This window comes from Grus americana, chromosome 24 (assembly GCF_028858705.1).
Source record: "Grus americana isolate bGruAme1 chromosome 24, bGruAme1.mat, whole genome shotgun sequence".
NCBI lineage: Eukaryota > Metazoa > Chordata > Aves > Gruiformes > Gruidae > Grus > Grus americana.
The window spans coordinates 8,087,163-8,103,118 of record NC_072875.1 but is presented as its reverse complement, the minus strand read 5'-3'; the positions used below and the strand labels follow the sequence as shown (position 1 = coordinate 8,103,118).

The 15,956-nt window shown below is 52.9% G+C and overlaps 1 protein-coding gene across 10 annotated transcripts; it reads left to right on the top strand.

Moving 5' to 3' along the window:
* The first annotated feature begins 669 nt into the window (after positions 1-669).
* Positions 670-14,819, top strand: FEZ1 (fasciculation and elongation protein zeta 1). Of its 10 annotated transcripts, none has more exons than XM_054803279.1 (10): positions 670-763; positions 3,299-3,600; positions 7,783-7,879; positions 9,213-9,299; positions 10,081-10,291; positions 11,901-12,172; positions 12,714-12,794; positions 13,175-13,250; positions 13,734-13,799; positions 14,655-14,819. In XM_054803279.1, exons 2-10 carry the CDS (start codon positions 3,326-3,328, stop codon positions 14,669-14,671), a joined length of 1,182 nt encoding a protein of 393 aa, XP_054659254.1. In that variant the 5' UTR covers positions 670-763; positions 3,299-3,325; the 3' UTR covers positions 14,672-14,819. The 10 variants fall into 10 exon arrangements, with proteins under 10 accessions (XP_054659254.1, XP_054659248.1, XP_054659249.1 ...); XM_054803273.1 differs by having other exon boundaries at positions 14,350-14,819; XM_054803274.1 differs by having other exon boundaries at positions 706-763; positions 3,283-3,600; positions 10,051-10,291; positions 11,898-12,172.
* Positions 14,820-15,956: the final 1,137 nt, after the last annotated feature.

The window sequence follows — 15,956 nt, the reverse complement described above, 5'->3', positions numbered from 1 at the left end:
AGTCCCACCTCTCCAGCCTGTCCAGGTCCCTCTGGATGGCATCCCTTCCCTCCAGCGTGTCGACCACACCACACGGCTTGGTGTCATTGGCAAACTTGCTGAGGGTGCGGTTTCTCACCTAACACGAATGACCAAAAGCAGCGTGCTGGTGGGGAAACCCTTCTTCTGTCCGCCGCACCGCAAATCGGCATGGAAAAGGAGTCGGCGAGAGAAGCCAATGATGCTCATCCTCCTTTTGCACCCCTGGAGCCGTGTAAGGCCGGCTGGCCCTTAAACCCAGTGTCAGGGGAAAATGAACTTAAAACCAGACCTTTGAATGGCTGCGCTGCAAACTGTGAAGTTGCGATTTAGGAAAAAAAAAAAAAAAGCAGTACACGTGAGCTCTAAAACATATTTATTTAAAAAAAAACCCCTAATTTTTTGGGGGGAGAGGAAAAAGATTTAATATTTTTTTGACATGTTATTTCATCTTTATCTCAGTGTCTTTTTAAAATGTCTATTTACAATGTACGTGATATGTCTGGAGAGAGCTGCACGTGTATAAATAACGTACATCGGGGAGGGGCGGCCTCAACAGTATTTTAGGGACCAAAAGATGTCGGAGACCATCCCCCGAGGGGGGCACAACGTCAGGGCTCCCTGCACCCACCTTCCCGGTGACGTCACCCCTCCTCCCCCGCGCGTGCGCAGGGCGGTGCTGTGGCGGCACCCCCCGCCCCAGCCCTCCCCCTCCCGTCGCGGCGCGGAGGATGCGGGGCTGCAGGTGGGTGCGGGGCTGGGGGGGGGGGTCCGGGGTGCTGCGGAGGGGGGGGGGCGGGGCGTGCAATGAGGGGTGCATGGGCGTGCACGCGCGGGAGGAGGGATTTTGGGGTGCAGCGGGGGGGGTGCATGCGGCGGGGGGCGCAAGGGCGGTTGCTATTGCGTGCAGGCGGGGAGGGGGATGTTGGGGTGCAGCACGGGGGATTGCACGGAGGTGCGGGCACCCCCGGGGGCGCGTGCGCGGGGGGTGGGGGGTGCATCGGGGGCGCGCCGCCGTGGTGCATTGTGGGTAATGCATGCACTGCGGGGTGCGCTGGGGGTGCGCTGGCGGGCGGGGGCGGGGGCGGCGTTTTGAGGGTGCATCGTGGTGCAAGCTCCGGGGTAGGTCCGGTGGCGCGTGCATGGGGGGGCTCACGCCGCAGCTGTGTATTTCGCGGGGGGGGGGGGGCGCATTGAGCGGTGCATGGGGCGTTGCGTTGACGTGCACGGGGGAGGGGGGATTTTGGGGGTGCAGCACGGAAGGGCATTGGGGTGCGGGGCCCCTCGTTGCATTGTGGGGGGTGCCCGTGTCGGGGAGGGGGGTGGCAGCGGGGCGCTGCCTTCCCCGGGGGTGCTCCGCTGCGCATCAGCATCCGTGCAAGGGCGGTGCATTGTGGGATGCGCGCAGGCTGCGGGGCGGGGGGGGCACGGAGCAGAGGCAGATGCTTTGAGGGCATTTTGGGGTGTTTGAGGGGGGTGCAAGCACGCGGCTGCATGCGCGGGGAGTGCATGGGTGTGTGCATGCACAAAGCTGCACGTATGGGGGGGTGCAGACAGTGGGTGCAGCATGCATGGCGCATGCATGTGCAGGTGTGTGCGTGCAACTGGGGAGCTCGTGTTTTGCAGGTGTCCGGGGTGGGGGTGCGAATGATGCTGGCATGTTGGGGCAGACAGTGCATGCACGGCGTGCGTGTATGGGCGTGCATGCATGCACAGCGCTGCACGTGTGCAGTAGGTGCATACTTGCACAGTTAATGGGGGCAGTGCATGCATCCACAGGGGCACATGCGTGTGCACACATCCACCCCAACACGCGTGCACCGCCCGAGCAAGCATGCAGCGTGTGTGCACCTTCATCTGCACCCTTTTCACATGTGCACCCCTGGATATGTTACACACGTGTGTGTGCACTCTGCATGCGTCTGCAGAGTGCACGGGCACAGGGTGCATCGTGCACGGTGTACATACGTACACACCTTTACTGTGCTACTACTGGCTTACTGCTAGATTAGTATTTGCTTCCTATGAGACTACTGCTAAGATACTGCTGGGGTACTCTCAGTAACCTAGAGAGGGAGTAGTGATACTATCAAGGCACAGCTGAGATACTCTCAGGATACTGCTGGGATGCTACTAAGATGCTATCAGGAGTTTACTGAAATGCTGTAAGGTTACTCTGCAGACAGTGCTAAGGCACTCTCAGGGTGGCACTAAGATACTGTCAGGATACTATGTGGATGCTACTGGGATACTGCAAGAACACTACTGAGGTACTATCAGGGCACTACCAGGATACTATCAGGACACTACTGAGATATTTCCAGCATCTTTCCAGGGCTGATACTAAGATACTGTTATGAAGGTACCACTGGGGCAGCGCTAACACACCATCAGGGTACTCTCAGGATACTACAACAGATACCCTTAAGTTGCTTTCAACATTGTACTAAGATAATATCTGGATATAGCACTACCAAGATACTATCAGGATGCCACTAAGATAATAGCTATATATACCATTACAACACTATTAGGAGCCTGCTAATATACTACTATCAGGATGCTGCTAAGATGTTATCAAGATACTGCCTGGATACTCCAAAGATACCACTGAGATACTTTCACAATACTATTGAGGCACTACTAAGATACTACAGGGCCATTACCAGGATACTACTAAGATAGCATCAGGGTACTACTACGATACTATCAGGATATTATCACAATGCTGCGAAGGTGCTGTAAGGACAGTACTCAGTAGGATGCTGTCAGGATGCTAGTAGAATATTGGTAGGATACTTCTGAGATACTACAAAGGCACTAGAAAATATAGTGGTAAGATACTTCTGGGATACTATCAGGGCAGCACTCGAACTTTTGGGATACTGTCAGCACATTACTGATACTAGCATGATACTTTCAGGCCACTACTAAGATAGTGATATAATATAAGGATACTACTAATGCTACCAGTTCAGTAAAAAAGGTAGTGTTGTGATACTTTTTGTATACTATCAGGGTAGCACAAGATACTTTTGGGCCACTATCAACACTTTGTTGCTACTAGTAAAGTGCTACTAGTAAATTACTACTAGTATAGTGTCAGGATATCAGCATATTTCTATGAAGAGAGTACTAAGATGCTGTTGGGATACTACTAGGATACTGCAGAGATACTGTTGGTTGTGTAATAGCCCTGGCAGTAGAGTTTCAGCAGCAGCAGCAACGAGAAGAGAGAGCCCTGGTGTTGTAACCTGTGAGTAGCACCCTCTCCCCGCAGCTAAGTGGTGCGTTGGCGTGGAGGACGATGGAGGCACCCCTCGTAAGCCTGGAGGAGGAATTCGAGGAGGGGCCTGGGGACGATGGGGGCACCCCGCAACGCGCTGCAGACCCGGCGCTGGCTGAGCTGGAGAGCTTCTCAGCTGAGATGATGAGCTTCAAGTCCATGGAGGACCTGGTGCAGGAGTTCGACGAGAAGCTCACTGTCTGCTTCCGCAACTACGACGCTGCCACCGAGGGTCTGGCCCCTGTGCGGGGGCGTCTCCAGGCGCAGGAGGAGGAGGAGCGCCTCCAGGATGAGGAGTGAGTAAGGCCCCGCTACTCCTGGGGACACGCGCCTCCTTGCACACCTGTGAAATCCACCCCCACCCCCCTCCAGTGCAAACTGGCTCCCTGCATTGCAGCGTGGTCATGCAACGCAGCGAAGTGGTGGGGTAGTAACCTGTGAGTAAGCCCCCTCACAGCCTGCATGCTGCCTTGCACCCTTGCAGGACTTCCTGGACCAGCTCCCCGGATTGCAGCATGGTCATGCACCATGTGAGGAGTAGCCCTGCAGTATCCTATAAGTCAGGACTCCCTTGGGGTCTTCATGCTGCCTTGCATGCTGGCAAGGTACACCCACATGCAACTCAGCCCCTTGCATCACGGTGCAGCAGCATGGAGTAACTGTGTAGTATCCTGTGAGTAGCTGTGTAGGGTCCTATGAGTAGGCCACCATTGAGCCCACATACCTCCTTGCACGGTCATGAGATATGCCCCCCCTCCCACAGCACGCAGACCAGCCTACCCCATTGCAATGTGGTTCTGTAGCACATCAGAGTAGCAGTGTAGTATCCTATGAGTAACACCCCTCTGGGGCCTATTGCACCTCCTTGCACGCTTGCAAGATCACCACCACATGCAAATCAGCCCCCTGCGCTGTGGCATGATCCTGCAGCACCTTGGAGTAGCTGTGTGGGATCCTTGGAGTAGTGGTGTGGCATCCTATGAGGAGGCACAGCGAGGTGCCCCATGTCGCATTGCAGGAAAGCCCCCGGGGGGGTAAGTGTAAGCCTTGACTAAGGTGTGAGTAGAGCTTAGCCTCCTGCTTGCAATGTGCTGGGGGCAGCCAATTTGGGGCCAAAGCCCACCAGCCCTACCACAATATAGTGGTCTTTGCATTAAAACATAACTTTTCATTAAAAATCTTTTTTTGTTGTTGCAAAATGCCGATTTTTTTCCAAATTTGTGTGGTTTTTTCCAGCGATGTTTAATTCATTAACACCTTACTAATGGATTTTGGGGTTTTTAATTGGGAATATTCCCCAGACTACAATTCCTAACACTCATTTTTTCACCATGCAAAGTGGTCGTTTTCTACCCAAAAGCCCCCAGATCTCCTTGTTTCGAGGTGGTTTGGTTTTTTTTTTTTCACCAAAACCCGCTGAGGCTGAATTGATTTTTATAATTGGCAGAACTGATGGTTTTTCAGAGAAAAAAAACGCGTTTTGGCCCTGCGCCGGGAGCACCGCGCTGTCGCCGGCAGCCGGCTCGCGGCGCCGCTTTGTGCTGCTTATTGTGTCTTTTTGGGTCAGTTTGGGCAAAACAGGGCTTTTTTTTTTTCCTCCCTCTTGAATGAGCCCTGTGTGCGCAGGCGGGGGATGGGCTGGGGCCTTAAAGCTGATGTATTTCCCTAATTATTAACCAATTCTGGCCATAATTAACCCAGAAATCTGCTGCTGCTGGTTGCCTGACCTTGCAGGGTGCTGGCCCTTTAAGAGCAGAAAAAAACCCAAGTTTTGGGGGATAATCACTTATTTTTTCCTTATTTGCTGCATTTTTATTAAAAATAGGAGTATAGGGGTTTTTGACATACGCATTTTTGCACGTTAATTGGTGAAATCTGTGATTTAGGGGGGAACTGAGATCAGCTGAGGAGGGAGATGAGAGAAATACCAAAAATGAACAGTTTTGGGGCTGGGGAGGGGCAGGCAGTTTTGGGGTGATTTAGGGAGAATCGGGATGTTCGTGGATGTGGCACCGTCTCGGACTAAAACCACCATTTTTGGTGGGAAAATGGGTGGGTTTGCCTCAATTAGAGAGAAATTTTCTCATCTCTTTTTGTGCCTTTTTCCTAATTTTCGACCTTTTTCCCCATTTTTGACCTTTTTCCCAATGTTACCACTTCTTGGTTCTTTTCTCCCATTTTCCCCATTTTTTTCTCTTCCTCCTCCTTTTCTCCCTTTTTCTCCACTTTTCCACCTTTTTCCCCATTTTTCCACTCATTCCCCCTTTTTTTACATTTTCCTTTTCCCCATTTCCCCTTTTCCCCTCATTTTTTCCTTTTCCCTTCTTTTACCCCTTTTCCTCCTCCCCATCCCCCATTTTACCTTCTTTACCCCTTTTCCTCCTTTTTCCTTCTTTTCCCCCTTTCTCATTTTTCTTCCATTTCCCCTTTTGCCCCCATTTGCCCTTCCCCCACTTTTCCCCATTTTTCCCCTTTTTGCCTTTTTCCCCATCTTCTCCTTCTTTACCCCTTTTTTCCTCTTTTCTCCTTTTCCCTCTTTTTCCTCCTTTTTCCCCCTTTTCTCCACTTTCTCCCCACCTTTTCCCTGCTTCTTTCCTTTTCGCCCTTTTCCCCCTTCTCCCTTTTTCCCCCTTTTCTCCCTTCCCCCCTTTTTCCCTTTCTCTACTTTTTCCCCTCTTTTCCCTTTTTCCTCCTTTTTCTCACTTTCTTCACTTTCTCCCCCCCTTTTCCCCCCTTTTCCGCCTTTTCTGCCCTTTTCCCCTTTCTCCACTTCCCCCCTTTTTCCTTCTTTTTCCTCCTTTTTCCTCCTTTTCTCCACTTTTCCCCCCCTTTCCCTACTTTTTTCCTCCCCCCCTTTTTCCCTTTTTTCCACCTTCCCCCTTTTTCCCCTTTCCCCTTCTCCTTTTTCCCCTTCTTCCCTCTTTTCCCCTTTCTCCTCCTTTCCCCCCTTTCCCCCTTCCCCCTTTTCTCCCCCCTTTTTCCCCTTTCACCCCTTCCCCCTTCTTGTTCCCTCCTTTTTTCCGATTTTTTCCCTCTTTTTCCCCCTTTCCCCCCCTTTTCCCCTTTTTTCCCCTTTTCTCCACTTTTTCACTCTTTTCCCCCTTTTCCCTCCCTTTTTCACCTTTTTCCCCCCCACCTTCTCTCTTTTTGGGGTGTTTTGGTGCAGTTCGCAGTATCAGGACCGTGCTTTGGGGCACTTTTGGGGTTGTTTCAGGACTCTGGTAGATTTTGGGGGGTTTTGGGACATCACAGCTGTGTTTTGGGGTGTTTTGGGTTATTCCAGGGGGTATTTCAGAGCAGCATTTTTGGATGTTCCAGGGCCATTTTTGGGGTGTTTCAGGGCAGTTTTGGGTGGTCTGGGGCTGTTTCAAGGTGACAATTTTGGGGTGTTTCAAGGTGGCATTTTGGGGCATTTCAGCATTTTCCAGAGCACCATTTTGGGGAGTTTTGAGGCATTTTAGGCATTGCAGAAGTATTTTGGGGTGTTGGGAAATTGGGGGATGTTCTGGAGCATCGTGGAGGCGTTTTGGGGTGTTTCTTTGGGGTATTTTTGAGGCATTTTAGGGTGTTTCTGGGCAATGTTTGAGGACAACATTTTGGGGGCTTTCCCAGTGTCATTTTGGGGTGTCAGGGCAGTATTTTGGACCATTCGAGAGTTTTTGGGGTGGCGGGTTTGGGACAGCATTTTGAGATGTTTCAGCATGTTCTGGGGCAGCATTTTGGGGCACTTTGGAGCAATTTGGGACAGTGTCTCAGGACAGGAATTTAGGGCATTTCTGGGTGTTCCAAAAAGGGCATTTTGGGATGTTTTGGGGCACTTCAGGGTATTTCAGGGTTTTTTTGGGGATGGTGGTTTGAAGCATTTCAGGGTGACATTTTGGAGCAATACGGGCTTGGGGGACATTTTTCTGTGTTTCAGGATGGCATTTTGGGGCATTTCAGGGCATTTGGGAGCTTTGGGACCTTTAGAGGCATTTTGGGGTGTTCCAGGGCAGCGTTTTGGGGTGTTTTGGGGCCTTTCAGAGGGTACTGGGGCTTCGGGCCAGTGTTTTAGAATGGCATTTTTGGGTGTTTCTCGTGCTTTGGGGGCATTTCAGGATGTTTTGGGGCATTTCAGGGTGGTCTTTTGGGGCATCTGGAGACATTTGGGGACGTTTCAGTGGCCTTTTTGGGTGTATTTTGATGGCAATGTTTGGGGGGCATCTCAAATAGGGCAACATTTTTTGGGTATTTCACGGCAATATTTCATGATAATACTTTGAGAAGCTTTGGGGTCTTCTAGGGCATCATTTGGGGTCTTGTAGGGCGTCATTTGGGGTGTTTTGGGATATTTTGGGCATCTCAGTGGTGTTTTGGGATTTTGGGGGGGCATTTCAGGGTGTTTTGGGCCTGCATTTTGGGGTGTTTTGAAGCATTTTGGGATGGCTTTCTGGGAAGCAAGGTTTTGGGATTGCTGCTCACCACCCACCTCCCTGCAGGGTCTGGGATGCTCTCACCGACGGCTTCGCCCCCCGGGGCTCCCCCCGGCCCTGGCTGCTCCCCGGGGCTGAGGCCCCCGACGGCACTGACCCCCAGGTACAGCTGTGACCCCCCCCACCCTTGGCTCCCCAAATCCCCGCCATCCCCACATGACCCCCTGGCGATGCTTGACAGCTGTCAGTCAACCCCAGGGCCCAGCGACCGCCAGAGCACCGCAAACTACCCCAAAAAATGGCATTTTGGGGGTGACATAGCACCAACGCAGTGGGTGTCCACCTTTTAGGGTGAAATCACACTGAAACGGGCAAGGTTAAACATTTGGTTTGGCAATCTGATCTTTGACAGTTTGCCCCCAAGCCGGGGGTAAGGTGGCGTATTTTTTTGGGTAGAAAATGCTGTTTTCTTTGTTGTAGTGAGTTCAGGCTGTGGATAGCTGTGTTTGGGGTTGTGGGAGGGCTGCAGAGCTGCCCCAAAATCCAGTGAATTTAACCCGTTTGGATGTTACACGCCCTGTTGCTAAAGGGGGGGAGAGAAGGTAAATTTCTTGGGTTATTTTCTGCTAAAAAGCCAAGTAGACTGTGAAACGTGGTTAAAAGAGAAGACGCCTCCCTGTCCAACATCTTTACCCAACATCTCCACCCATCACCTCCCCATCCAGTGTTCCCCTCTGACATCTCCCCATCTAACATCCCCATCCAATGTCTCCATCTGACCTCTTCTTCACTCAGCTTTCCCAGCCATCATCTCCCCATCCAGTGTCCCCATAATCTCCACCCAGCATCTCCAACATCTCCCCACCCAGTGTCAATGTCCAATATATTAATTCAAACATCTCTCCATCCAACGTACCTATACTGCTCCCTGTCCAACTTCCCACTCCTATGTCTCCGTCCAACAGCTCCCCATCCAACGTCTCTCTCTGTCGCCTTGCAACACCTCCCCATCCAACGCTTCCCTGTCCATCATATCACTCTCCAACATCTCCAGCATCCCCATCTAGTGTCACTGTGCAAAGTCCCTATTCAAACTCCCATCCAACATCCCTGTCCAACATTTCCCCACCCAACATCTCCATCCATCTCTATCTAGTGTCCCTGTCCAACATCCAATGTTCTCATCCAACATCTCCATCCAATGTTCCCATCCAACATCTCCATCCAATGCCCTCATCCAACATCTCTATCCAGTGTTCTCATCCAACATCTCCCCATCCAATGTCTCCCTGCCCAATGTCTCCATCTGATGTCTCCATCTGATGTCTCCCCATGCAACCTCCTGCCCCCATGCAGCGTGTCCCCCTGAGCTCTGGTTCCCTGGTGGCTCTCCCTGTGCCAGGGCCAGGGCCGTGTCTGTGTCCATGCTGGGGCCATGCCTGTGCCGGGCCGGGCCTGCGGTGCCACCACGGCCGCCCAGCCTGTGTCTCCTGCAGCTCTGCGAGAAGGAGGAGGAGGAGCTCACTGAGAGGAGTGAGCAAGACTCGGGCATCAACGAGGAGCCACTGCTGACAGCTGAGCAGGTACCCCTGGCCCCATGGGCACCTGGGTGCCTGCGTGTCCCCCAAAAGCCGGGCTTTACCCACCCCAGTCGTGGCCCCAGCCCTCCCCAGCCCCGTGGCCATGTGCTGAAAGAGCAAAAAAAAGCCAAATCCCGTCATCCTGGGACGTGGGACGCAGATTTGGATGTAGACAGAGGTGCAGGTGGTGGGTGCCGGTGTGGGGTTTGGGTGGAGATAGGAAGGTGGGGTGCGGGTGCTGGATGCAAATGGGTGGCGTGGGACGAAGGGCGAAAACATGGGAGGCAGAGGTGGGGTGCAGGTGCAGGGTGCAGGTACAGGATGCAGGGTGCAGGTGCCAGATGAAGGGTGCAGGTGCAGGGTACGGGTGCAGGTGCCGGATGAAGGGGGCAGGGTACAGGTGCGGGTGCAGGATGCAGATGCAAGGTGCAGATGCAGGGTGCAGGTGCGGGGTGCAGGGTGCAGATATGGGGAAGGGGATGCAGATGGAGATGCAGGGTGTGGGTGCTGGATGAAGGGTGCAGGGTGAAGGGAGCAGCATGCAGATGTAGGTGCGGGATGTGGGTTTGGGGGTGGGTGCAGGTCTGGGGTATGAGTACCCATGGCGGGGGGATTTGGATGCAGCTGGGAGTGTGGAGTGCAGAGGGAGGACGAAGGGGAGGATGGAGGGTGCAGGGTGAAGGGAGCAGGTCGCAGACGTGGGTGCAGGACACGGGTGCAGTGTGTAGGTGCAGGATGTAGCTGTGGGCTGCAGGTGCGGATGGAGGACGCTGATGCCCTGCAGGTCATCGAGGAGCTGGAGGAGCTGATGCAGAGTTCTCCCGACCCCGAGGCTGATCCTGAGGGTGATGAGGACGAGGACGAGGAGGAGGAGGAGGAGGAGGAAACCGAGGCCGATGCTGAAGGCGAAGGCGGTGGTGGGGGCACGGAGCCCATCCTTTTGCGCGAGCTGCGTGCTTTCTCCCCTGCCTTCAACAACAACTGCTCCCATGAAGGTACAGCCAGCAAAACCCTGGCCAGTCACTTTTTGGGGCCAATTCCAGCCAAATTGGACAATTGAATCTCTCTCCAGGCTTCAGGGCTGGCTTGCTCCAGTGTTCACACACTGTTCGGCCAGGAGGGGGCTCTTGGCAAAAAAAAAAAAAGCTTAGTCTGGCTTTTAGTATTGCTTTAAATGCACCTGGGGTTTCGCCAGGAGCACCGTGCGCTTTGCAAAATGCCTCGTGCACCACGCGTTTTGGTAAATGCATTTTGCTGAAAGCGTTGCTCCTTTCCTTAAAGCAGTCGGCATTTTGCAAATTTGTTAAATGTGCTATACGTTAAATGCTGTACGTTAAACGCAGCATGCATTTAACTGATTGCACCATACCTCGTGCAGTGCATGCACCATACACTAGATTTTTCACGAATGGAAAAAGTGCACATCACTAATCACCCCAGGCATTTTGCTAATTGCACATTCCCCAAATCGCGCAGTGCATTTCATTTATTGCACCATGCACATCACTAATTGCACCAGGCAATTACTTAATTGCTCTGGGCATGTCATTTATGATGCTGGGCATTTCGGTAGTTGCACAGTGTATTTATTTATTGGTGGTCCAGTAAATGCACCGTGCATCTCATTAATCGCATGATGCATTTTAACAGTTTCAGTGTGCATTTCACTAATTGCACTGTGCATTTCATTAACTGCCCTGGGAATTTCACTAAATGCAGTGTGTGTTCACTTGCACCAGGCACGTTACTAATTGCACTGGGTACGTCACTAATTGCATCACGTGTTTCACTCATGCACTATTCGTTTCACTAATTGTCCCAAGCATGTCATGTATTTTATCAGGTATTTTACTAATTGCACCAGGAGTGACACCAACTGCGCAAGACACGTCACTAATTGCACTGTGCATTTTACTAATTGCACTGGGCATGCTGCTAATTGTACTGGGCGTTTCCCTAGTTGCACTGCACATTGCACTTACTGCGCTGGGCATTTCACCAATTGCACAGGGCAACACGCGGTTTGCCCCCTATATCTTGATAATTGCAGTGTGCGTCCCGCTAATTGCGTAATGCAATTTTTGTAAACTGCAGTGTGCGTTTCCCTGATTGTGCCGTGCATTACACTAATTGCACCGGGCATTTCCCAAGTTGCAGTTGCATTTACTGCACTGGTGCTTCACTAGTTGCACTGGGCAGCACACTGATCACCCTGTGTGTCTTAGTAATTGCAGTCTACATCACACTAATTTCACGAAGCATTTTGCAAACTTTAGTGTGCATTTTCCTAATTGCACCATGCACGTCAGTGATTGCGCTCGGCTTTTGAGTAATTGCTCCAGGCATGTGACTAGTTGCACCGTGCATTTCACTTATTGCACTGGGCATTTTATTTATTGCACCAGGCATCGCACTTACTACATTGTGCATTGCACTTACTGCACTGCGCATTGCACTTATTGCACCGAACGTTTCACTAATTGCACCGGGCAGCCCATTAATCGCCCCATGCACCTTACTAATTGCACCGTCCGCGTGTCTAATGGCGTGGCGCATCTCCCGGTGGGCGCGTGCCCGTCTCTAACCGCGATGCCTGGGCAGCAGGGCTGGGCCGGCTGTCAACGCGGGAGCTGGCGGCAGCGGCGGGGCGTGCGGAGGCGGCGAGCCGGGCGCTGTCGGCAGAGCTGGTGGCACAGTTGGCGCGGCGGGACGAGCTGGCCTTCGAGAAGGAGGTGAAGACGGCCTTCATCGGGGCGCTGCTGGCCGTGCAGGGGGAGCAGCGGGAGCAGCGGGAGGCCGCCCGGCGCCGCCGGCGGGACAAGGGGCTCAGCCTGCAAGGAGGGCGTCTGGAGCGTGGGAACCACATGCCCCGGAAGGTGAGGGGCACCGCGGGGACGGGGGGTCGGGGGCACTCGGGGGGGGGGCACAGGGGGATGGGGTGGGATGGGATGGGATGGGGGGACGTGGGGCAGGGGGATGCAGGGAGAGGGGAGAGGTGATGGGACGGGGGACGTGGCGATGAGGGATGTGGGACGGGGATGTGGGGACACAGGGTGGGGGGACACGGGCAGGAGGATGGGGGGGCAGGGGAGTGGGGGGACGGGATGGGGGACAGGGGACAGGGCAGAGACATGGGACGGGAGGACACGGGGGGGTGAGGGATGGGGGGGTGAGGGTTGGGGGGTATGTGGGGACGTGGGACAGGGATGTTGGGACAGGGAGAGGTGACCATGGACGGGGCAGAGGCACCAGGGGGATGCGGGGACAGGTGAGAGGATGGGGCAGAGATGGTGACGGGGATGTGGGAGGGGAACGGGGGAACGTGGATGGGAGCCAGGGGGACGTTGGTGCCCAGGGAGGTGCCACAGGTGATGTCGGCATCCTGGGGAGGTGACAGGGTGACGCGTGTGTCCCCAGCGCTTCAGCATGGAGGGCATCTCCAGCATCCTGCACTCTGGCCTGCGCCAGACTTTCGGCCCCGCCACCAACGAGAAGCAGGTGCCCTTTTCCCCCAAAATTGTCCGAATCTGTCCCCTTCCAGCCCCCCATCACGTTCCCCTGCATCCCCCAAACCCCTTTGAAAATAACTTTTAATTTTACAACCCCACTCTATCACGGACATCGTGCTAATCCAGCTTGCAAAAATCACCATTTTTCACCCCACAAAATCCTTCCTAAGCAGGGGTTTGCATTTGGGCAGGTTTTGCAGCGTGCAATTAATTTAGTACCCCCTGCAAATCAAATGCAATCACAGGAAAATTGCAGATTCCGCATTTGCATCAATTTGGGGTGGTAAAAAATTTGCAACAAATAGGCAGTTTTGTGCCATCTGGGTGTTTTTTGGGGTGGTTTTGGGTTTGGTTTTTTTTTTTTTTCAGTACCTGAACACAGTGATTCCCTACGAGAAGAAGGGGTCGCCACCTTCTGTTGAGGACCTGCAGATGCTCACCAACAGTGAGTATTCATTCAAGCTGCCGTTTTGGGGCAGGATCGGACATTTTGCAGTGGTGTGGCAGATTTGGGATGCAATGTCCATGTTGCATTGCTGCAGTGGCTGTGGTTTGGGCATATTATTGCAAATTTTGGGTGCAGTACTGTGGTTTTTTGCATTGTTGCTGCACAGGCAATTTAAGGCACAGTCACCTGTGTTGCATCATTGCAACAAAGCCCATTTGGGGGGGGGGGGGAGACCTGTTTTGCAGCATAGCAGCACAGCTGGTGTGCAGCAACACCCCCCCACACCCCAGTTTTGCACCCTATAGCAGCAACGATTTTGGGGTAAAACACCCATTCTGCATTGCCACGGACCGGCTGGTTGGGGGTGAAAGTGCTTCTTTGGGATGCTCTCAGGCCTGGTGCATTGTGGGAAACTCTGGCAGTGTCTCTATGGTGACTGTGGGGCTGGTTTTGATGGGAAAACTCCTTCCCCCTTTTCAGTCCTGTTTGCCATGAAGGAGGGGAACGAGAAGGTGCCCACTCTGCTCACGGACTACATCCTCAAAGGTATCTGCTCGCCTCCTGCATCCTGCGTGCATCCTTCCTGCCATCCCCGTGTGACCCTCGTGCCTCTGTGCATCCACCACAGCTCCCTTCTGCACCCCCCTTGCATCCTTCACACGCCTCCTGTGCATCTCCCTTGTGGCCTTTGTGCATCCCTTGCCCATCCCTCGTGCATCTCTGTGCATCCCCGTGCATCCCTTAGCATCTCCAGTGCATCCTTCCTTTGTGAATCCCGGGTACGTCCCCTGTGCACCCCTCGTGCATCCTTTGCGCAGGCCTCGTGCATCCTCGCTGCGCATACTCCCTGCACCCCCCTGGAGCCATTACGTAGCCCATCTGCTCCCTTCACGCAGCCTCGTGAACCCCTGTGCACCCCCTTTCACCCCCTGTGCACCATTGTGCATCCCTCCTCCATCCCGTTCATCCTCCATGGGCACACGCAGCCCTTGTGCATCTCTTGTGCAGCCTCCTGCATGCCTTGTGCCCTCTTCATGCACCATTGTGCCCCTCGTGCATCTCCCACACAGCTCCTGTGCCCTCTTGTGCATTCTAGTGCAACCCTGTGCATCATTGTGCACCCTCATGCATCACTGTATGTGTTCATACGTCATTGTGCATACTCGTACCCGTGCACAGTCGTACATCCTCATGGATCCTCATGCATCATCATGGATACTCATGAATCCCCGTGCACACTTGTGCATCATCATGCATCCCCGTGCATACTTGTGCCTCATCATGGATCCTCATGCATCCCTGTGCACGCTCAAGCATCGCCGTGCACCCACGTGCAGCCCCGTACAGCCCCGGTGCACCCTCGTGCACACTGGTGCACACCCGTGACCTCTCTCTTTGCAGTGCTCTGCCCAACCTGATGCAGCGCTGCCCTCACGCCCCCCACCCCGGCGCCCCCCGAAAACGGGGCCAAACCTGAGGAAAATGGGTCGCCCGTGCCCCCCCCCCCCCCGCACTCCCCCCACCTTTGCACAGCTGGGAAATAAATAATTCGTTTCATTAATTAAGCAACCGGCCTCCGGCGTCTTCATCCCTCAGCTTGTGACGTTGTTTTGCAAGTTTTTGATAGAAAAAACGCACTTTTTTGGCAGAAAACACAGGCAAGGACTTTGCCGAGATGCTCATGAATATTCAGTGTTTTATCAAATATGCAAATTTCTGGCTAATGAGGTGCTGGGTGCTCAGAGCCAGCTGCAACACCGCAGGCCATCGCTGCGATCCGAGGGGTAAAATTTGGCTGTAAATTCCATTTTGATGCAATTTTTGCCCATTTTTCGATTTTTCCATAGCTCCATTTTCTGCTAAAAATTATATAAAAGTCACCTTTTTCCCCCCCCCCCCAGAAATCAGCCCATTAATTAGCAATGACTCATTTGGGAATGGAGCAGGGGGGAGCGGCCATTTTGGGGAGAATTCCTCCAGTTTGGGGTTTGTCACTTATTTTGGGGTACGGTCCCTAATTTGGGTGTCATTGCTCATTTTTGGATAGCGGCATCCATTTTGGGGGCAAATTCTGTCATTTTAGGGGAAGTCACTTATTTTGGGGAGATTTACTCATTTTTGGGAATGTCACTTTTGGGGAGAGTCACTCACTTTTGGGAGGCTTGCCAGTTTGGGAGAGCATTTTGGGGGAACATCATTCATTTTGGGGGAGCATCATGGTTTTGAGAAGATTTTGGGGCACACTGCTCCAAAAAAAATCACTAATTTTGGAGGAGAGACAGTAAGTATTTGCAGAGCATCCCTCATTTGGGGGAATATTGTTCATTTGGGGGAAGTATCATTTTTTTGGGAACACTTAGATTTTGGGGAACACTCCTCATTTTTGGGGAGCAGAACATGTGTTGGGGCAGCATCACTCATTCTGGGGTGGGTCACTCCTTTTTGGGGAGCATCCCTCATTTTTGGAGAACATAACTCATTTTGGGGGAGCACCCCTCATTTTTGAGAGTATAACTCACTTTGGGGGAGCATCACTTATTTTGGGGGGAGCACAGCATATTTTGGGGGAGAATCACTCATTTTGGGGGGGATTGCCCTGTTTGGGTACCACCATTCCTTTTTGGGGAGCATCCCTCATTTTTGGAGAATACAACTAATTTTGGGGGGAGCATCAATTAATTTTGGGGGAGAAGCACTCATTTT

Excerpts from the sequence above, each read along its gene's own strand:
- FEZ1 (XM_054803269.1), top strand. Across the intron at positions 10,292-11,897 it reads CAACAACTGCTCCCATGAAG|CAGGGCTGGGCCGGCTGTCA; the intron begins GTACAGCCAGCA and ends ATGCCTGGGCAG. Across the intron at positions 12,173-12,713 it reads GGAACCACATGCCCCGGAAG|CGCTTCAGCATGGAGGGCAT; the intron begins GTGAGGGGCACC and ends GTGTGTCCCCAG.